Raw genomic sequence first — 18219 nt, forward strand, 5'->3', positions numbered from 1 at the left:
GTGTCGATATTTTCGACATCGGGTATTTGTTTGGCAAACACATGTAAAGTATGGCGTTTTTTTTTCACATTACTTCCATTTTTAGCTAGCCAAACGTCAAACAAATTCATTCGCGTAAATAAACACTTGTTAGAGATCCTAAAAAAAAAAGTTACTAAAAAGTCAGGTATGTAATTTTCCCTAAATTTTTTATTCGTGTACAATGTACGGAGTACATGGCTCATACTAAACCCTGGAGCAGAGTTGTGCAGATAAAAATGTATATATCATTAATTAATTGTTCTTGTGAACATTATGTAGTGAATAAGGTTGGGGGGCAGAGCGGGGCAAAATAGTTAAAAGTTTATGGAAACAAAAATAAAACTTAATTTAAATAAAATTTGTGCATTATGTAGCAAGGACACTATTCAAAAACTACTATTCACTTACGCTTCAAAGTATATAAAAATAATCAAACATACCTTCAACTTGAATTTCCATTACAATAAAATACACATTAATGCCTAATTCTAAGAAATATAGAACAGTTAACACGGTGACTAATAAGCGCATCGATAACAGTAATTAGCATTTCCTTGGATGAACTCCTTTTCGATGCTGAAATACAAATGAATCCTTTAGAAATCCTAGGTTGTTTGTATACTTTTAGTAAATTTGGCTATTAGTCACTAATTACCTGCAGTGACACATAATTTGGAAATGAATATAGGAAGGCTGTGGATCTACGGCCAGGACCACCGTGCATCTCTGCTGTTACAGAAAATAATTTTAATTTTAGTGGGTGAGGATAACGCAATAAAACAAAACAGAAATCTTATTATACGTAGTTTTTATTAAAAATAAAATGACTTCTTACATCGCAAGTAGTGAAACATAATCAAGTTACAGTTTTCTGAATACATAATAATTGATGAGGTACAATTATAAAAATGTCAAATTTATTTGACACTAAATTCCAAAGCTAAATTAAATTGCTTAAAAGAAAATAAAAACTAATTCTACAAATGACTTATATTACAATGAGTAAAATGTTTAGGCAATAATTGTCACGGTGAAATATATTTCCCAAAAAGGTATCATTCTCTTTATGTATTAAGGAATGTATCAATGGTTAACGCTGCTATTCTTTACAACAAATTTTACTCAAAACTTATGTTATGGTTCTACTTAAACATACACTAAATCTAGAAACACACCAGTGTTAGTAACACAATCTGTCCCACATTTATTAAATATTGTTTTTTCTGGATTATATTACTTCAAATTTTACATATGAGTGTACATTTTTCAGGGGACCTAAATTAAAGAGATTTGTAAACAGTTTATTAAATCGTATACCGACACAATGTTTGTTAACCATTTATTGTAGGGTGAAATAAAGTGAGGTCAAATTAGCAACTTTACATTACGCAGTCATATTATGTGTATTGATTGATTACAGGTGCAATGTTTAGTTTAATAAAACAAAATTTATAAATTCTAATGGGTTTTGTGAAAGTTAAACAATGGGACGAGTTCATTGAATAACTCAATCCTCGATACTCTCATTGTGATCTGATCCATTCGTCTCTCTCTTCTCATTGGGTGAAGGAGATCGGGACTCGGACTTCTTCTTGTCCTTGCTAACAGATCGAGACCTCTCCCTGTAAATAAAACCACACTTGCTAATTTATTCCATTTACAATATTTTAACCAACTTTAACTTAACGAAATTACTCCGCGTGTGACGTATCACTTTTCTGCCGCTTCTTCTCGGTTAGTTCTGCCGATTGGATAAACTGGAAATCTTTCGCAGCTCTCTTATCATTGGTTGATTCATTCATTGATTAGTGACATCCTTCAAATTAGTCTGCTTTTATTCAAATATTTTTTATTGTTTTCATACATTTTCAAGAAGCTTTGCCGTACAATTAAATTTTTAATTCTCTATTTTTACAGCACGTAAGAAAACATTTTTTGTATAAAATTTTCCATAGGGCTGAAGTTCCTCATTGTTGGTGCAATTATTTTAAAAGTTATAAAAACTACTAGAAAATACAATAATACAAATACACACGATACAAAATTTTGTCATTCAGATAAAAAATTGATTTTAAGAGAAAACTTTGGCCATATTACAAAATGTGACAGACCTAGCCTTATCTCAAACCGTTTTTATTTCAAAGTCCTTTATGGTACATGTTGTTCAGAATTCACCTGAAGAGAGATCGTATAACACCCATGGATATATCTCAGGTTACGTTTTCATTTCTATATTGCTAAGGTATTTCAGATTACCCTCTGCTTGACCGAAAACATGCTTAACACTGTTAATATATTTCAAATTATAAACGCACAGTCAGAATATTATTGTCATCAAGGTATTCAGACCCGAAAGATGAAAATAAAAAAAGTCATCATTGTGCAAAAGTCATAATCCTTATGTTAAGTATGGCGAGATGTGAAAATTTAGATCCCAAAAAAGATACATTAAAAACGAATTTGATAACAATATTGGCTACACGAAAAGCAAAGCGTCAAACAATAAATAACACCGCTACACAAATTACCTGGAGTGGCGAGAAGCGCGGCTGTTGGCAGACTTGGAGCGGGACCTGGAGCCGGGGGAGGCGGAGCGTTGCCTAGAGACAGAATACAGACATCATGCTACATGCACCGGGCTCGGGTATGCGCCGAAATTGGGGAAGTCAGAACACTGGGTTCCGCTTTACAATACACTTTCAGAGTACTAATTGTCATCAAGGTGTTCAGACCCGAAAGATGAATAGAAAAAGGTCATCATTTTGTGTATCGGAGCTGGAATGATTAGGATGCTGTCCAAAATTGAGAGCAGACTTTAAATTTTTTATTGATTAGTGCCATATTTGCTTAAATGGGTACTAACCAATGTGTTTTTATTAGTTATTCTATTTTGATATAAGTATTCCAACCAGACTGCGGTCATGTCAAAGCGTAAATGTATATCTACAGTCGAACTCAGTTATAACGATCATGTAAATAGTGAGATCTCGGATGTAACATGGTTTTCTCCATACAATTATTCACTGTGATAACGAGCTACTTCTCGGACATACTGAACAAAAATATTGTCAAAAATTACGCAAAAAATCTTCAATTGCTAAAAACATTATTCTCAAAATAAGAACCTAAGTAATAAAATCCAAGCGGAAAAGTTCGCAAAACAATTTAGAAAGGACGTTTTTAAATGTAATGTCTTCATGTGATAGGTATGTTTGTAAGCATTTATTATAATTTTCCTTAACATTTCTTTTTAATTTTCTGTATGAATTATATGTACACGTATGTATTTACTTAGTGACAATGTGCAATAGCGATTGTATAATAAAAACCTCTCACATTAAATCAGTCCCATCTTCCTCATAATAACCAAGTTCGACTGTATATATTATTTTGCACTATAAAAATGTTGTATTTACTGGAAAGTTGGTTCCCATATCTCAGCGCATACAGTAAATATTAATCTTCAGTGAGACTAATAAGCGTTCAGATACATAAATAAATAAATGAAACTACGTAAGAAAGCAGTTTTCTACCTTATCATTTAAATCTAACAGCCTTGTATACCAAACAACTTTAAACATCAAGTCATGGCTATTTGTCACATGTATACTAAAAAGCATGTATTGTGAATATATAACATAATAGTATCTACTGAATTTAAAGGAAAAACACTAAGAAGAGCCAAAAAGAAATGCAATGCTTGATGACTAAGAGACTAAACTTATGAAATAAGATGTAAAATCATAGAACTCACTTTGAACGAGACCTAGATTTGGCAACCGGGGACTTGCTTTCCTTCTTCGCACGACTCTTGGAGTTGGATCGGGAGCGAGAACGGCTGGAACGGCGACTGCGAGACCTGCGTACGAATTACGGGGACACTATTAGTGCGGGTGGCCAGAGGACCGGGAGTGGGTACCCTTCCAGTAAAGTCATCAGTATGTTTTTGTCAGCAGGGTATTCAGCCCCGAAAGATGAAATTAATGTCATCATTGAGAAGCGGGACATTATTTTTTTATTAAAGTTTATAAATATCAAAATTTACATTATTTTAACTGTATAATATTCACCAATCTATGATTCAGTATCTAGATTTTTATAATCTTTGAGCACGTGCTTTAATCACATTGCATATTAACTGAATTTTGCATCTGAAATTCCAATCATAAACATGGATCTTGTAATTAAAATTCTTAGGCGTAGAGTTTTTAGTGAAGCGGTTACCACATCACACAAAATACATATTTGAGGTTGTTTTTCTATGCAATATTTCATGATCAACCCTAAGCGTATAAAAAGAATGAAACATGTTTAAGATTCTGCTTTTTAATAAAATTTCTGTATTATTTGAAATGATAACTCAATAAGGAAATATTGACTTTCTTTGAAACATTTTTTAAGTAAGGTCTATGACATACGGTCCAGTAAAACAAAAATTTTGCTACTTATTAGTAGCATAAAAAACATTTTTTAATTTGTAAATCTCAATTCCCGCAAAAACGGTTATTGCATTGACCACACCCATAATATCTCACGATTCATGTTCATTTTCAACTTTGTTCCAATATAATTTTTTAATATTTTATTTTTTCAAGTTATAAATGAAAACATTTTTCCACAATATCCATATTAATTTTGAAAATCCAATTCATTTATCTAAATCCATGCCATATTTTTATTTTTTACAGTATTTGTAGTGTGTGATATTTCTCCATTATAACTAGGCACATAAAATGAACAATTAAATGAATGCCTCAATACGGGTTTTGCCCAGTGGGGTGTTTATAAATAAAATGAATAAAGAATGTAAATGGTACCTGGAGCGCGAGCGGGAACGGGTACGCCTGCGGGAGCGCGAGCGTGATCGCGAGCTGGAGGAGCGCGAACGTGAGCGCCTGCCACGGCCCCCCCCACCCCCACGCCGGTCCTCAGTGAGCCGAATGCGCCGCCCGTTGAGCTCCGTGTTGTCCAGCTTCTCCAGAGCGTTGCGCATGTCAGCGTGGGATGCAAACTCCACAACACTGGAACACGTACCCCTGCACTGTACTCATATTGCCCACCACGCCACCCAACCGAGCACTCAACATTCTTAACTTAACATGGAAATGACATATTTTGTCCGTTTGCTGCGAGAAGTAACTAATATATTGGGACGGATTGTGGTCTCGTGGGTAGTGCGTGGACTCCGGATCAGGTCGGAACCCCAGTCTCTATCACGTGTTTCACATTTTCTAGCATGGCTATTTAAAACTAAAAGAAAATGATCCCAAATTGAAATTTTTGATAAATCAGAAGTATGCAAATATTTATTTTAAAAAATTCAAATTTGATGTTTTCGCTGATGACATCAACAAGAAAAGATTCAACATGTACAATATCTTACTCTGTTATCATGATGATCTATTCTGTTTGAATGTTTAGTAAGCCTATGTTAATGTGTCAGTGCCTGTCGGTGAACCAAATAAACCAATAATAGTAGGCACACTAGAATATTTTATTTGAAAATGCACACATAAGCAAAGTTCATCAATGATTTGAATGGACTGGACGTAGTCTTATTCAAAATTGAACTTATTTTTAGTATTTAAAAACATATTTTAACATTTTATGAATTGCTACACATGTTTAAAAAAAAATATTTCGGCATTGACACATTTTACACCACTTGAATTTAAACATCATTGAGTTTAGTGTCAAAGAATACTGAGATGGGTTACAGTTAAAATATAATTTTGTGACAATGAGGAAGTTCAGTGTTTTTTTTTTAAATTTTCTTATTTGTTAGTTACATTTTTAAAAAAAAAATTGTATGGTATCGTATGATCAGTGCTGTGATATTTAAAGTTTAGATTTTTTTCAATTACTTCGCACGTGACTTCTCAAGTTCTCTTCCCCTTCTTCTCGATGAGTTCTGCTGATTCATCAGTTGACTTACCGGAAATCTCCCACAACTCTCTTATCATTGGTTTATTCGGAAGAACTAGTGACGTCATGCAAAGTAGTTCGTTTTCATGATTTTTTTTTCATACATTTTCAAAAAACTTTGCAGTATCATTTAATGCTCTTATTTTTACTGCGGGTAAGAATACAAATATCCAATTTCCAATAGGGCTCAACTTCCTCATTAAAAAATTTTTAGACTTATGACAGATTCTTCTAAATCTTGTGGCTTACACGAATGTCATATTGTTGAGGTTTTTTTTCTTCCTTGGAGAAAAAAATATTCTTAAAACAACAGATTATTCATATAGTTAATTAAAAAAAATAATTAGCGGATTATCCCTAGATAAATTTCAATCAATTATCTGTATGTTCTCAGCAAATGCATACTCAGTGTGACAGTAATCATTAAAGTTTGCCAGACTTCAAAGATAGATTAATTTGAATACCATGGCATTTAATACAATTGTAATTGGGGGAAAAATACAAGTGCAACATTTGGCTTCACATACCCTTCGTTCTTCCTCTGCTTGTGAGCATCAGCGTAGGTGACCTCACCAGCTTGACGCATGAAGTCTTTCAGGTCCTGGAAACAGAGCTCCATTACTACTAGTTCGGGCATACCAGCTGTTCTACTAAATGTGCTTTTGGAATCCACCGATCCTTCGAATGAGAGTAGACTGCCCACAAAAATTATACTATGTTCCAATTTTGGTATATAAACATAGAATTTTTAAAAACCAGATCAATTTTAGATCATTTATGAAAGTACAAAGAGGAATAACAATTCTTAAAAAAGAAAAAAATGATTTTACTGTTTGAAATTGGGAACACGATTTATGAATTCCACAAGCACTCCAACTAACAAGCAGATAAAATCAGATGTGACACTATGTTAATCTGTACATCGTATTTACACTTTTCAGTCTAATGTGCCCAAAGGAAGATACCGCAGCGGGATCAACTCTCTACTACAGAGTAAAGTGGCAAGGTCCAGAAGAAATTATTGTCACTAGCAATAGCATCCTCGGCCCGATAGCATCCTGGTCCAATCCCAACAGTTTCAGTTCCAACCCCATATCAAGATTCAGAAATATCTTTTATGATTGGTTTTTCCTCTACCGAAGAGCACTCAAGTTCCATTACTGCCTTTGGTTTCCAAATTGTTTTGTAATTTCCTTCCTTGTCCGATATTCACTCGTAGTTAAATATCTGTACTGATTCTATCACTGCCTTCCTATTCCATCGAATATATTTAGAATGGTCCACGGTATTGGATCGAATCGTCGGAGAGATCTGCTGCCAAATGTCAACTCCTGTCAAGTCCTTCCTTCAGCACTTCGGCTTTCCCAAGCCTCTTGTCCTCGGCTGATCCGAGCCACTTCCGGTCGTTCTGGTCTCGGCTATTCCGAGCCTCTCGAGGATCTTCTCACTATCGCTTCTGAATAATTATTGTAAATCTGTATATTTCGATCGACATTAAAAAATATTACTTTCATATGACATTAAAATTATCCAACTTTTTAGTTAAGACTGATAAAACAATTAAAGGTCAAAAACTAAAGTACACAGATATGCAATATCCCCGCTATTAAACTCGTAATAGGAGGTGACGGAGTTAGACTGCCAGCGGCGGCATCGACATTTGGGCACCGGCCTACGTATGTAGTGAATGCAAATGTTTTATTTTAAGAGAATTGAAATAGTGACACAATAAACAAAATGATTACTAGTGTTGGGTGGTGACCGTCCCGGGTTGTGTTCCCGCACCAGAGCGAGGAGGTCCCCCATCCCCTCGCTATACCAGACCCGCCAGCCAGTGATCACGCGCAATATGGTTCTATTGTTTCGGCTCTATCAACACAAGTACTCGTCGCAAGTTAGGTTACTTAAATAATTACAATACATTTTTTCATCAAGCATGCATGATAATCATTTCAATCTAAGTAAGGGATTTGTAGCGCAGGGCGGCCGATCCGTGGGCAGGCGGAGGAACCATCTACGTCAACGTCTGATCCGTGTATCGGCAGTGTGATTTGTGATAGATATTGGTAATCTCCAGGCACCGAAGGATGGTCATCGCGAGCTCATCTCGGCTCATCTCTATTCCGGAATATCCTCAGCCCGGGGGAGAGTTCCCTCTAGTATTGCGATAAGGTTCGAGGACATGTCACCCACAGAGACGTCAGGAAACCGATAGTCTTAGTTTTGCAATCATTGCTCCACACCTAAAAATGATTTAAACTCAAAAGATAATATGCATTTGATTGGTGGTTTGCAATTTTTTTTTTAAAGTTTTTTTTAGCAAAACAAAAGAGAAAATCTATTGTTGATTTACAAGCAATAATGTTCGTTCTTAAAAATAAAAATCGAAGTTATAATACGATATAACCGTATGACAATTTGAAATTTATTGTGTGGCATCTGTTCGAATGGTTTATTAAAACATCAGTTTCCATAGACAGGGTCCGATAGGGGCTTCCAGCGTCCACTCCTCTAGGCGGCATTATATAAGTACACACTGGTATATGGACAACATTATAGTTGCGGGGGAGAATCATCGTACATACCTGCCAACTAATACGACTGGAGAGATTTTCCACTATAAGACGGAACTCAGTCCGGGTCGGAGGCCCGTACCTGCGGTCAGAGTTGTAAGGTGTCACACTGAGTCACAGTAACACACACTATATTAATTAGTTGTCTCGTACAATTTGCATTAATACAAAAATATATCTACTCGATGGAATGGAAAAAGTACACCCGATATCACATCTTGTACCATTCCACTCCAATGAGTATACAAAATGAAATACAGTAGGCGTGAGTTTTTCGCTCTTTCCTGATGTTATTGATATATTGACACTGCCTAGTTGCAAATTTTTCAGCAAAATGTTATATTTTAAACAAAAACACGAAAAGGGCAGATAAAAATCAATTTAGATGGAAATAAGTGACATTTACTTTGTCACTAGAACAGTTTTAGAGGAATCAGTTGTTGAACAATAAAAGGATATATTTTATGCATATTTCTAATAAAATCAGGAAAGAGTTTATCATCCATTATGATGATCACTAAGATGTAGAAATACATTATATAAACGTGTATTGAAAATGATTTTTTTTTCAACAAATATTACTGAATTTTAGATCGTCTACTGTTTTACGAAAATATTAAATAAACTTTTTAGTTGCAAAATGTTGTCAGGGATGGAATGATTTAATCATATTGATTATATTAATGATTTAATTCTGCCAAATATTCCAATAAAATAAAAAGATAAATTATGCGCGACAGTTAAAAATAGTAGGCACTTGAACAAACATGAATATTGGAATAAGTTTGGTATTCTCCTTGCTCGGTGGAAAATATGATAGAAATTAGGCTAAGACAAATAAACATGGCCAGCCATACAAGCATTTTGTGGGCTGCCAATAGACAAAATTAAAACATACATGGGTAATTGGCGACAATGTTACAATAACATTAAATTAAAGTTACAATCAAAATAAAAGTTATTTTCAAGTTGTAATTAATCTGATTTCATTGCAATTAAAAAGTTTATCTGTGGAAAGAGTAAAGCCGGTATAAATAAAAAAGTTATTTGATAGTTAAAACTTATTACTGTGTAAAAATGGCTTTAGTTAACATTAGAATAAAAAACTTTCATTTATTTAAAGGCGTTAATTAAAATATTAACATAAGAACATTAGATAAGTAAAAAAAATTTGAAGCATTTTTGACAGTAAGAAGATACATTAGAGATTCTAACATTACACGTTGGTAATTTTATTGAAACAAATTTATTATATTTGTAAGATGGGATACTTTGATTATGTAGTGAAAACCCCAGTTTCATTATATACTAAATCATTGTAATGAGTGACTAGCAGCTCTAGCTGTTTACTCTAGGGGACTATTGTTGAATGGGCTTGGCTTGCAGGATATGAGGATATGCAGATACTGTGGATACGTTTGTTGTTGGCAGTACCTATTGTTTTAAAAAAATCATTTTAAAAAATGGAGAAATAAAAGGTGAGAAATAAAATCAAGGCACTATTGATATTGAGCATTTTAGCTTTTGAAAATTGGATATGATTGTAAGCTAGAGACGGTCAATGTGTGTGAGAAAATGAACAAATCTTAAGTCACTTATAACAGTCACACTGAACGAACAACACTGCTTAGTCATATTTGTTATTTTTACAGGATGATGAAAAAACTGGTAATTTTATTGAGTTGAAGAGGAATTAAGACTTCAGATTTATTTGGGGACTCTTTATGGATAAGATTTCATTTGAAAACATTTAAACGCTATAAATAGATGGGCTTTCAATAAAATAATCAGTTTATTTGTCGTCCAGTAAAAAAAACAAAAATGACTTATAGAGTGTTGTTAGCTAAATGAGAAAATGAAGGAAAAAATGTGTAGGAAAGTGAGGGTGATGGATGCAAAATGCATGTGGGACAGAACGCGAGGGTAGTGTAGTTAGGGGGTGCGTACTTGTCACGGGAGCGGGCGCGGCGGGCGGGAGGCGGAGGCGGCCCGTAGCGGCCACTGTCGCGCCACACGTCCGAGCCGCGCGGGGTCCCGCGCGCCCTCTCCACCGACACCCTGCAACAACAGGACAGCTCTCACTACCGGCTACCCCGCCTCCCCCCCGCCTGCCCTGCCCTCCCCGCCCCCGCACGAAACTCACTTTTCTCCGTAGCGCGACGGGCGGCCGCGATGCTCCTCGCGGTGGTCGCGGCGCCGCTCGATGCCGCGCGCCGGCTCCACCACCACCCTGCCAACACACAGCGCATGACCCACTGGCCGCCAGACTATCCACACACTATCTCCTTCCCACCCACGCAGAGCGAGAATGCTAGACTCGCATCACTTTTTCTACACCATCCAAGTTACTTCCGCATAAAAATACCACAACTATTTACAAGACAAAAACGTAGTGTCATATTTTGCTAAAAAATAAATGTATACACTGGACTCCCGGTTTACAGTTTCAAAATAACATTTTATTATAAACATTGATAGTGGTAAAATTTGTTTTTTTAATAATTTTATTACACCCCTCGCATGAAGGTATGCCATGCAGATATCTCAAGGGATGAAAGTATCAAATAGGTATATACATACATGGATATATCTATTCATTGTCAGATAGTGAACTTTTTGTTTATTGTTTAAAGAAACCCACAAGCGAAGGTTTATGTTTTACTGTTAAAAGTATTTTTTAAACAACAGTAATTTAATTTAATTTTTGATATCCTAAATTGATTTTTATACAAGGAAACCTATCCACCATTATTCTTTTGGTAAACTCTTTTGACAAAGTGTTGGGTGGAACATGTCCCCGCCTGCAACGGGAGTCCAATTTATATTACTTTATTTTTTCATCGAGTGATGTCAAGATGTACACGCATTTTCTTAAGATCTGTAATATTTTCACATTAGAAGGTTTCTAAACATCATTAATTTTATTACAAACCCGTTGACAAAAAGTTAAGATTACTTTGAATGATCAGATGTAATAATAAATATACACATAAATTTAAAAATACATATGCTTTTTTTTTAACATTGAAAATATTTCAATCCAGAGGAAAAGTTGTGATAAATGGCTAAAGTCTATAATGAGTGTAGATATAATTGATGCAAATATACCATTCCCTGTACTCTGCGACACATATTCAATATTGGTAAAGTCAACTCCCTTTGGACATTTTATTTATTGGGGGGCGGGGAAGCTTGCGGGTGAGAGACAAAAGTAATATAAAACATAGAAAATGTCTGCATAAAAACAGTAGATTTTAACTTCACTCATAAATGGGAGTTGACCATAAGAACAAAAAATAAATCAAATCAGCCACAGTGAGAATAAGTTACATACACCGGAACCTCTTTGTACACATTTTTTTAAACACGGTTTCAAAATGACAGTAAAAAAAAGATTTTTTTAAATCATTGAACATTAATTTTAAAATGAGTAAATACTAATTTAACTATCTGAAATTGGAATGCCCCACATCATTTTTTTTTTATTTATTTATTTTGTCGTCATATTTATGAATACAATTTAAGTACAACAAATATTTAACAATTTCATTCGACTAAATCCCGATTAGATTTTTATACAAGGAAACCTATCCGGCATTGTTATTTTTTTAATACTTTTTACACGGTACTCTGCGAAATGTATCTCCAGTGTAAAAAAGGAGATTCCAGTGTACATGTTAAACAAAAAAATATATACAATGATACACAAAATGTTGGCAATAAAAAAAAACAAGTCTGACATAGGCCCTTTTAGATCCAAGCCACAGAATTGTTATGATTAAATTGTGAATAATATAATTTTTGAAATCTTTAGGTAATTCGAATTCAATACAAAAGTTATACTTTATTTTTATGTGCCAATTTAGGATGGAGAATGAAAAATACTTAAGAGTTTGTTCAAATTTTAGTAAAATTAAAACTCTTTAGGAAGTTAAGGTTGGAAAGATGGGAAAACACATTTAACATTGATCATTGCCCTTTCCAAATTCAGTGGTCCATAGGACGCTGCATTGGTAAACCAAATGCAGCGTATTTCGATCACCTGTTCCATGAAGGTAAGGAGATCAGTCTCATACTTATTGTGGCCGTCTAGGAACAATGAAATATTGCAATTCAAACAACATTTAAAACCAATATATTATTTCCACTTTGCCAGGAATCAAACCCGGGACCTCAAGAATGGTAGAAACAGGTTAACCACTGCACAATAAGGCGGACTTATCTCTACTCCATTTCCCTCTTCAGACTTTTTACTTGAGAGCAGTCACTATGTCGAAAAGACTCGTCCAGGGTTCTGGTTATATTTCACAAACAGAACTGTATTCGGATAACACAAAAATCAACCGTTTCAACAATTCTTTCAAGAATTGAAGAAATATGGAAGTCCAAACATAGGCAGAATGGTGAATGATAAACAGTGACAAAGCGGCCACTTAAACTGGTGAATGACAGATAATAGGCCCTGCAAATGCCTACACTTGCAGAACAATACTCCTAAGAATTCGAAATTAACTGTCATTAGTACATTTAAATGTTTTAGTTTCAGTCAGCAAAAAATCTTATCAAAATGGTTTCACAGATAACTCAAGCTGTGATAATTTTAATGGCAGTTCTGATAAGACCATTGTGGTTGTTATCTTAGCTCAACACTGGCCGGACAATAAAAGAAGCTAAACAAATGCCACGTTGATTTGTGTGAACAAAATGTAAAACAAATTGAATTAAAAATGGCCAGTTGTCTGGATTACGTTTTAAAAACTTACCGTTCTCCTAATAATTCTTTGCCATTTAACTCGTAAACAGCATCATCGGCGTCTCGATAATCTTCAAATTCCTGCACAACAGAAAACAAGCATCAGAAATAAATGTATCCTAAAAATAGTGGATTGTTCTGATATTTTTACATTCAGAAAAATAAAATGGCATCAAGGTGTTCAGACCCGAAAGATGAAAAACATCATTAAAATATATAAACATAAATGCTTTTAAAGAAAACATGCATATAAATAAAAGTATCATTAAACATTTTTGAAATTATCGTGGGCGAAAACTCCATAAAAGGATAAATCAATAAGACATGGATGACAGGAAAATATTAGTATGCTCACCACAAAACCGTAACCATTCTTGATTAATATGTCACGGGTTCTTCCGAAACCTTTAAAGAACTTTTCTAGGTCCCTCTCCCTCACTCCGAAGGGTAGGCCGCCAACGTATACACGCGAACCCACCATTCTAAAAAAAAAACAATATGGAATTATAAAAAATGCCGGTAAAAATAAGTATTCACACCAATGTGTAACTGTCTCTGAACAATAACAATTTCATTATAATGTACTGGGCACGGTTAACTAGAAAGAAAAAACGACCAACGCGCAAACACGCGGACTAATCGAATAACGTTTAAAATACCATGCGGCAAAAATGGCGACCAGACCTAAATCAAATATACCGTAATACACAACAATTACTTACTTATTAACGTTACTTGTTTACTTGTTGAAAACAGTAACTAAGACCTATTTAAAAATACAAGTTATTATTCACAAAAAGAAACAACGGCACATTATGATTACAACTATTATAGGACGCCGACAAGAAACAGAACTGCGGAGTATCAGAGAAACCACAACAGTGACAGGAAAAGGAAATGAAACAAATTTGTAGCATTTTCAATGTTGCTGTTTTGACTAAACTTATAAAGGCGCTGCCACATATTTTTAAATACATTTAATAATAATTTGTATTTTGGGGTATTTACTGGTTGACTATTTTGTTTTATTTTAGTATCATGGTAAAATGGATTTACAATATTTATTTTAAAATGATACTTACGTCTTAATATATAAAATCGGATTTGTTTTTGTGGATGCAGCACTATTTGGAGCAAACGCAGCCGCAAAATCTTAGAAATGAAAAGCAGCTAGCTTGAATGCTTATGATTCGGTGCTACCAACAAACACAAGTTATTTTTTTAATACTTACGAGATAGTACTTACCTACTATTTATACATAGTAAAAATTATGCAAACCCAACAATATTATATCCAATTCGGTAATGTATCCAAAATAAAATACGTTTAAAGGATTTTAATTCTCCTTTATTTTAAAATAAATACAAGAGGGTGTATCGTGACGCATTTTGTCTTGTTAGGACATTAAAAAAAATAAAGTAGATTTGAAATCCAATAAACGTGTTTTATTTTGAATAAATTGCCAAATTTATAATGGAATTCTTAATAAAATTACTCAAAGATAACTTTTATATTGCTTTTGAAATAATACAGTGAATTGGAATCACATTACAAACTTACGTAAACATATTTAGCAAAGTTAATTGCTTTGACAACGTCTTTTTTTTTTGTTCAGTCTCATTTTCGGCCGCCAGCGCCTTTTTTATTTATTATTATAAGATCTACTATATTTTCTGATAATGATTGGAAAATTTGGTCATCCGTATGACTGGAAATCGAATAAACGGAGTTCTACTGTAAATCAAAACACATTGAGTAAGCTGTTAAAAATCTTTGCCTCTTCTATATGTTTTCATAATAAAGCTACTTTCGGGGTTTAAATAAATGTATTTGATTGACTCTTTTCCCCCTCCGACGGCGATTTTTTTTTTTTCCTAGTTTAGGGATTCATAATTACGGTAAGCCTATCAATAAATATCCAGAACTAGAAAACCTGATGCCTTCTAAAAGAGGTATATCCTTTTTGGAAGATCCAGCCAACCAAAGTTTCGGTTTGATGGATATGTTTAAATTTATTAAAATGTCTGTGAATTTCCTTCTAATTTTTTTAATTTCTTTTGATTTTATGGATTTCCATCAATAAATCATCGTTTTCCAGAGTTTTATTTTGAGAGGGTTTTATAAAAGAAAATAAATGCAAGACAATTCTTCATAAATAGATTTATTCCTTTTAATACTTGTAATGAAATAATATTAGAAAAGAAACTAAAAAACAATACTTTTGTGCGTAGAGATCAAAATTCAAATAAATGGTCATTGGCAGCAATTCTTATTATTTACTACATACAAAAACTAACAAATATTTCAATTGTAAGTTTTTATGCTTCGCTCAAAAATATTTTTTTACAAAATAATAATAAAAAGCACTTAAAGGTAAAAAAACGAAAAAATACCTAAAAAAATTGATACTGTTATCAAACTATTTCGGTATTTTTCGGATCATAAGATGCACTTTTTTACTTTGAAAATTCAACCAAAAATTGGGGTGCGTCTTATAGTCCAATGCATCTTATCGTCCAAAACATTTAAAGAAAAAAAATATAGATAAATTTTGGGGTGCATCTTATCGTCTGCAAAATATGTTTAGGTATTATTAACCTCTTGAAGAGTGAGTTTTTGTAAACTAAAGAGGAGTAACTGCCGCATAAGTTTTTTATAAACATTTTATGTGTATATGTGTATATTTATGTAGTTAATTTGTTTTGACAATATTCTAGATTAGATTGAAAAAAACAGAATGAGGAAGATCAGTCGTTTTTTACTATGTTTTTATTTGTTAATTGACTATTAAACTAAGCCAATTTTTTTAAAAAAAATGTTGTGTATCATATTATTAGTGCTGTGATTTTTTAAGGTTTTGTAATTCTGAAATTTCTCAGCAAGTGAGGTCTCAAGTTCTCTTCCGCTTCTTCTCGGTCAGTTCTGCCGATTGGTCTGTCGACGATAAGTAAACCGGAAATCTTCCACAACTCTCTTACTATTGGTTATATGAACAAGTGACATCATTCAAAGTAGTTTGTTTCTATTGAAATATTTTTTCCTACGTTTTCAAGAACTATCCTGTACAATTGAAAACTCTAATTTTTACCGCGTGTAAGAAAACATTTTTTGTATCCAATTTCCCGTTGGGCTGAAGTTCCTCATTGGCATCAATAAGTAACAAAAAAATACTACTATAAAATCAAGTGATTAAACTTAACAAAGCAGATGAGTATGTAATTGACTCAAGCATGGAAAGCTCCGGGTTCGATTCCCAGTGGGTACACAAAATGAAATGTGATTTTTCTCAAGCATGTGTGTTTTGTGCTGTAATCCACCACTTAATTGGGCTTCCTGGCCTGTTGTGATACAAAAAAATATACATGGATGAAAATATACTCTAGCGGGTGTCAAAACTAGTATTATTTCTTTGTTGCGTCAAATAATTTCAAAACGGACACGCGGGTACTCTCCTTAGTCTTCTGGGCAAATTTTTGTTCACACAAATCTTTTCGTCCGTACTAATTGAGGTTTAATACATTTTGCAGTGATTGGTGGCTGTGTGCAAATTCACTACAATTGGACCACAATACAAAATACCTCCATAATCTAAATTGGACTATAATGTATAACCTGGGCTGACGTATCTAACATTTGATAAGAATCATGCATGCATTCAAAATATTAAGATGAATCAGGATGCTTTTATTGCATACACATAATATGTGCCTTCAAATGTGTATATGTCTTAATTAAATCTAAAGATTTTTATAAAATCGACTCACTACTAAACTTCCATCTTTCAGACGGTCTTCTTGGAAGGCGGTGTTTCATGAAGTCACATATCAAGTGGAATCCATACACCATAAACGTTTACATCTGTATCTCTTTCACTGCCTTCTTCTTATCACTATATTATTATCTACATCACATATATATCATCATTAAGCCAGTGGGAAAATCACAAATCTTCAAAAATATAAATTTGAGATCTAAAAGTTAAAAACTCGCATTAAAAATGTATTGAATTAAAAACTAAACCATGCTACAAATTGAATAGTTTAATATCTAGTCTCAATATATAATTACTGTTCTGGCAGATTTCCGATATTAGCATTTCCCTGAGAATATGTATATGTGAGTTTTTTACTCTCCCTTATTCTCTACAACAAATCCGATTGCTTATCTTGTGGTTGGCACATTATTTTAGTACTAAGTGCTCTTGTATGTAATTGCAAGTTTATATGGATCTAATTCAACCTATACATTTATAAAAATAAGACTAATTGTTACTCGAAGCCTCATTGATTAAAATTTCATTTAAAGGATCCCTAAATAATAATTACAAACAGCATTTTTTTTGTTTTTGGGTGAAAATTCACATTAGCGGCTTATATACCAAAAACCCTAAAAGCTGCAATGCTTACATTGAGATAACCACAATATGCAGTGATGAATTTTATTCATGTTTTTACAATAATTCTAATCATTGCTAACAATTTAACTAAAATATTTTAATTCTCGTATACAATTTGTCAAAAGCTATGATTTATTTAGGAAAAACAACAGTTGTTATATAAGAATATAAAATGTAAAAATAGTACATACAACCAGTTAAAGTTATTAACAAATATAATGAGAGCACATGTTACACAGTAAAAAGAAAAAATAATATAATATATTAGTCAAGAGAAAAAAGGAGCAAGGGATGAGGAAATAGAGTGGAGGAGGGGAGAAGGATTTTCATAATATAGCTGAGTGAACATAATTAAAGGAACATAAACTTATATGACATTTAAAGACACACGTTTCATTTTACAGTGTTTCAAGCTTTTAAATCAACATTCAGTACATACATACTTAAATAGTTTTGAAGCAAACTGTCTTTATTTTATCATTAAAAATACTTTTTTACAAGCATTACAAAAATAATAATATTACCATATGTTATTATCAAAGTTTGGCAT

The 18219-nt window shown here is 33.4% G+C and overlaps 1 protein-coding gene across 21 annotated transcripts; it reads right to left on the reverse strand.

Annotated features, from left to right (window-relative positions):
- Positions 1–812: 812 nt before the first annotated feature.
- LOC148273810 (serine-arginine protein 55-like) lies at positions 813–14155 on the reverse strand. Of its 21 annotated transcripts, none has more exons than XR_015824468.1 (12): positions 13995–14155; positions 13628–13754; positions 13283–13353; positions 10663–10749; positions 10467–10577; positions 8532–8628; positions 7692–8189; positions 6474–6547; positions 4839–5042; positions 3776–3880; positions 2550–2621; positions 813–1643 (listed from the first exon to the last, which is right to left on the reverse strand). XR_015824468.1 is itself a non-coding variant. In XM_088238148.1 (11 exons), the coding sequence occupies exons 2-11, from the start codon at positions 13751–13753 to the stop codon at positions 1529–1531; spliced, it is 1050 nt and encodes a 349-aa protein (XP_088094274.1). In that variant the 5' UTR covers position 13754; positions 13995–14155; the 3' UTR covers positions 813–1528. The 21 variants fall into 21 exon arrangements, 16 of the variants coding, with proteins under 16 accessions (XP_088094274.1, XP_088094273.1, XP_088094272.1 ...); XR_015824467.1 differs by having other exon boundaries at positions 4839–5057; XR_015824469.1 differs by having other exon boundaries at positions 6474–8189; positions 8532–8601.
- Between the last annotated feature and the right edge of the window lie 4064 nt (positions 14156–18219).

Source organism: Micrasema longulum, unplaced genomic scaffold (genome assembly GCF_059751315.1).
Source record: "Micrasema longulum isolate JH-2025_06_02 unplaced genomic scaffold, ASM5975131v1 h1tg001829l, whole genome shotgun sequence".
Taxonomy (NCBI): Eukaryota; Metazoa; Arthropoda; class Insecta; order Trichoptera; family Brachycentridae; genus Micrasema; species Micrasema longulum.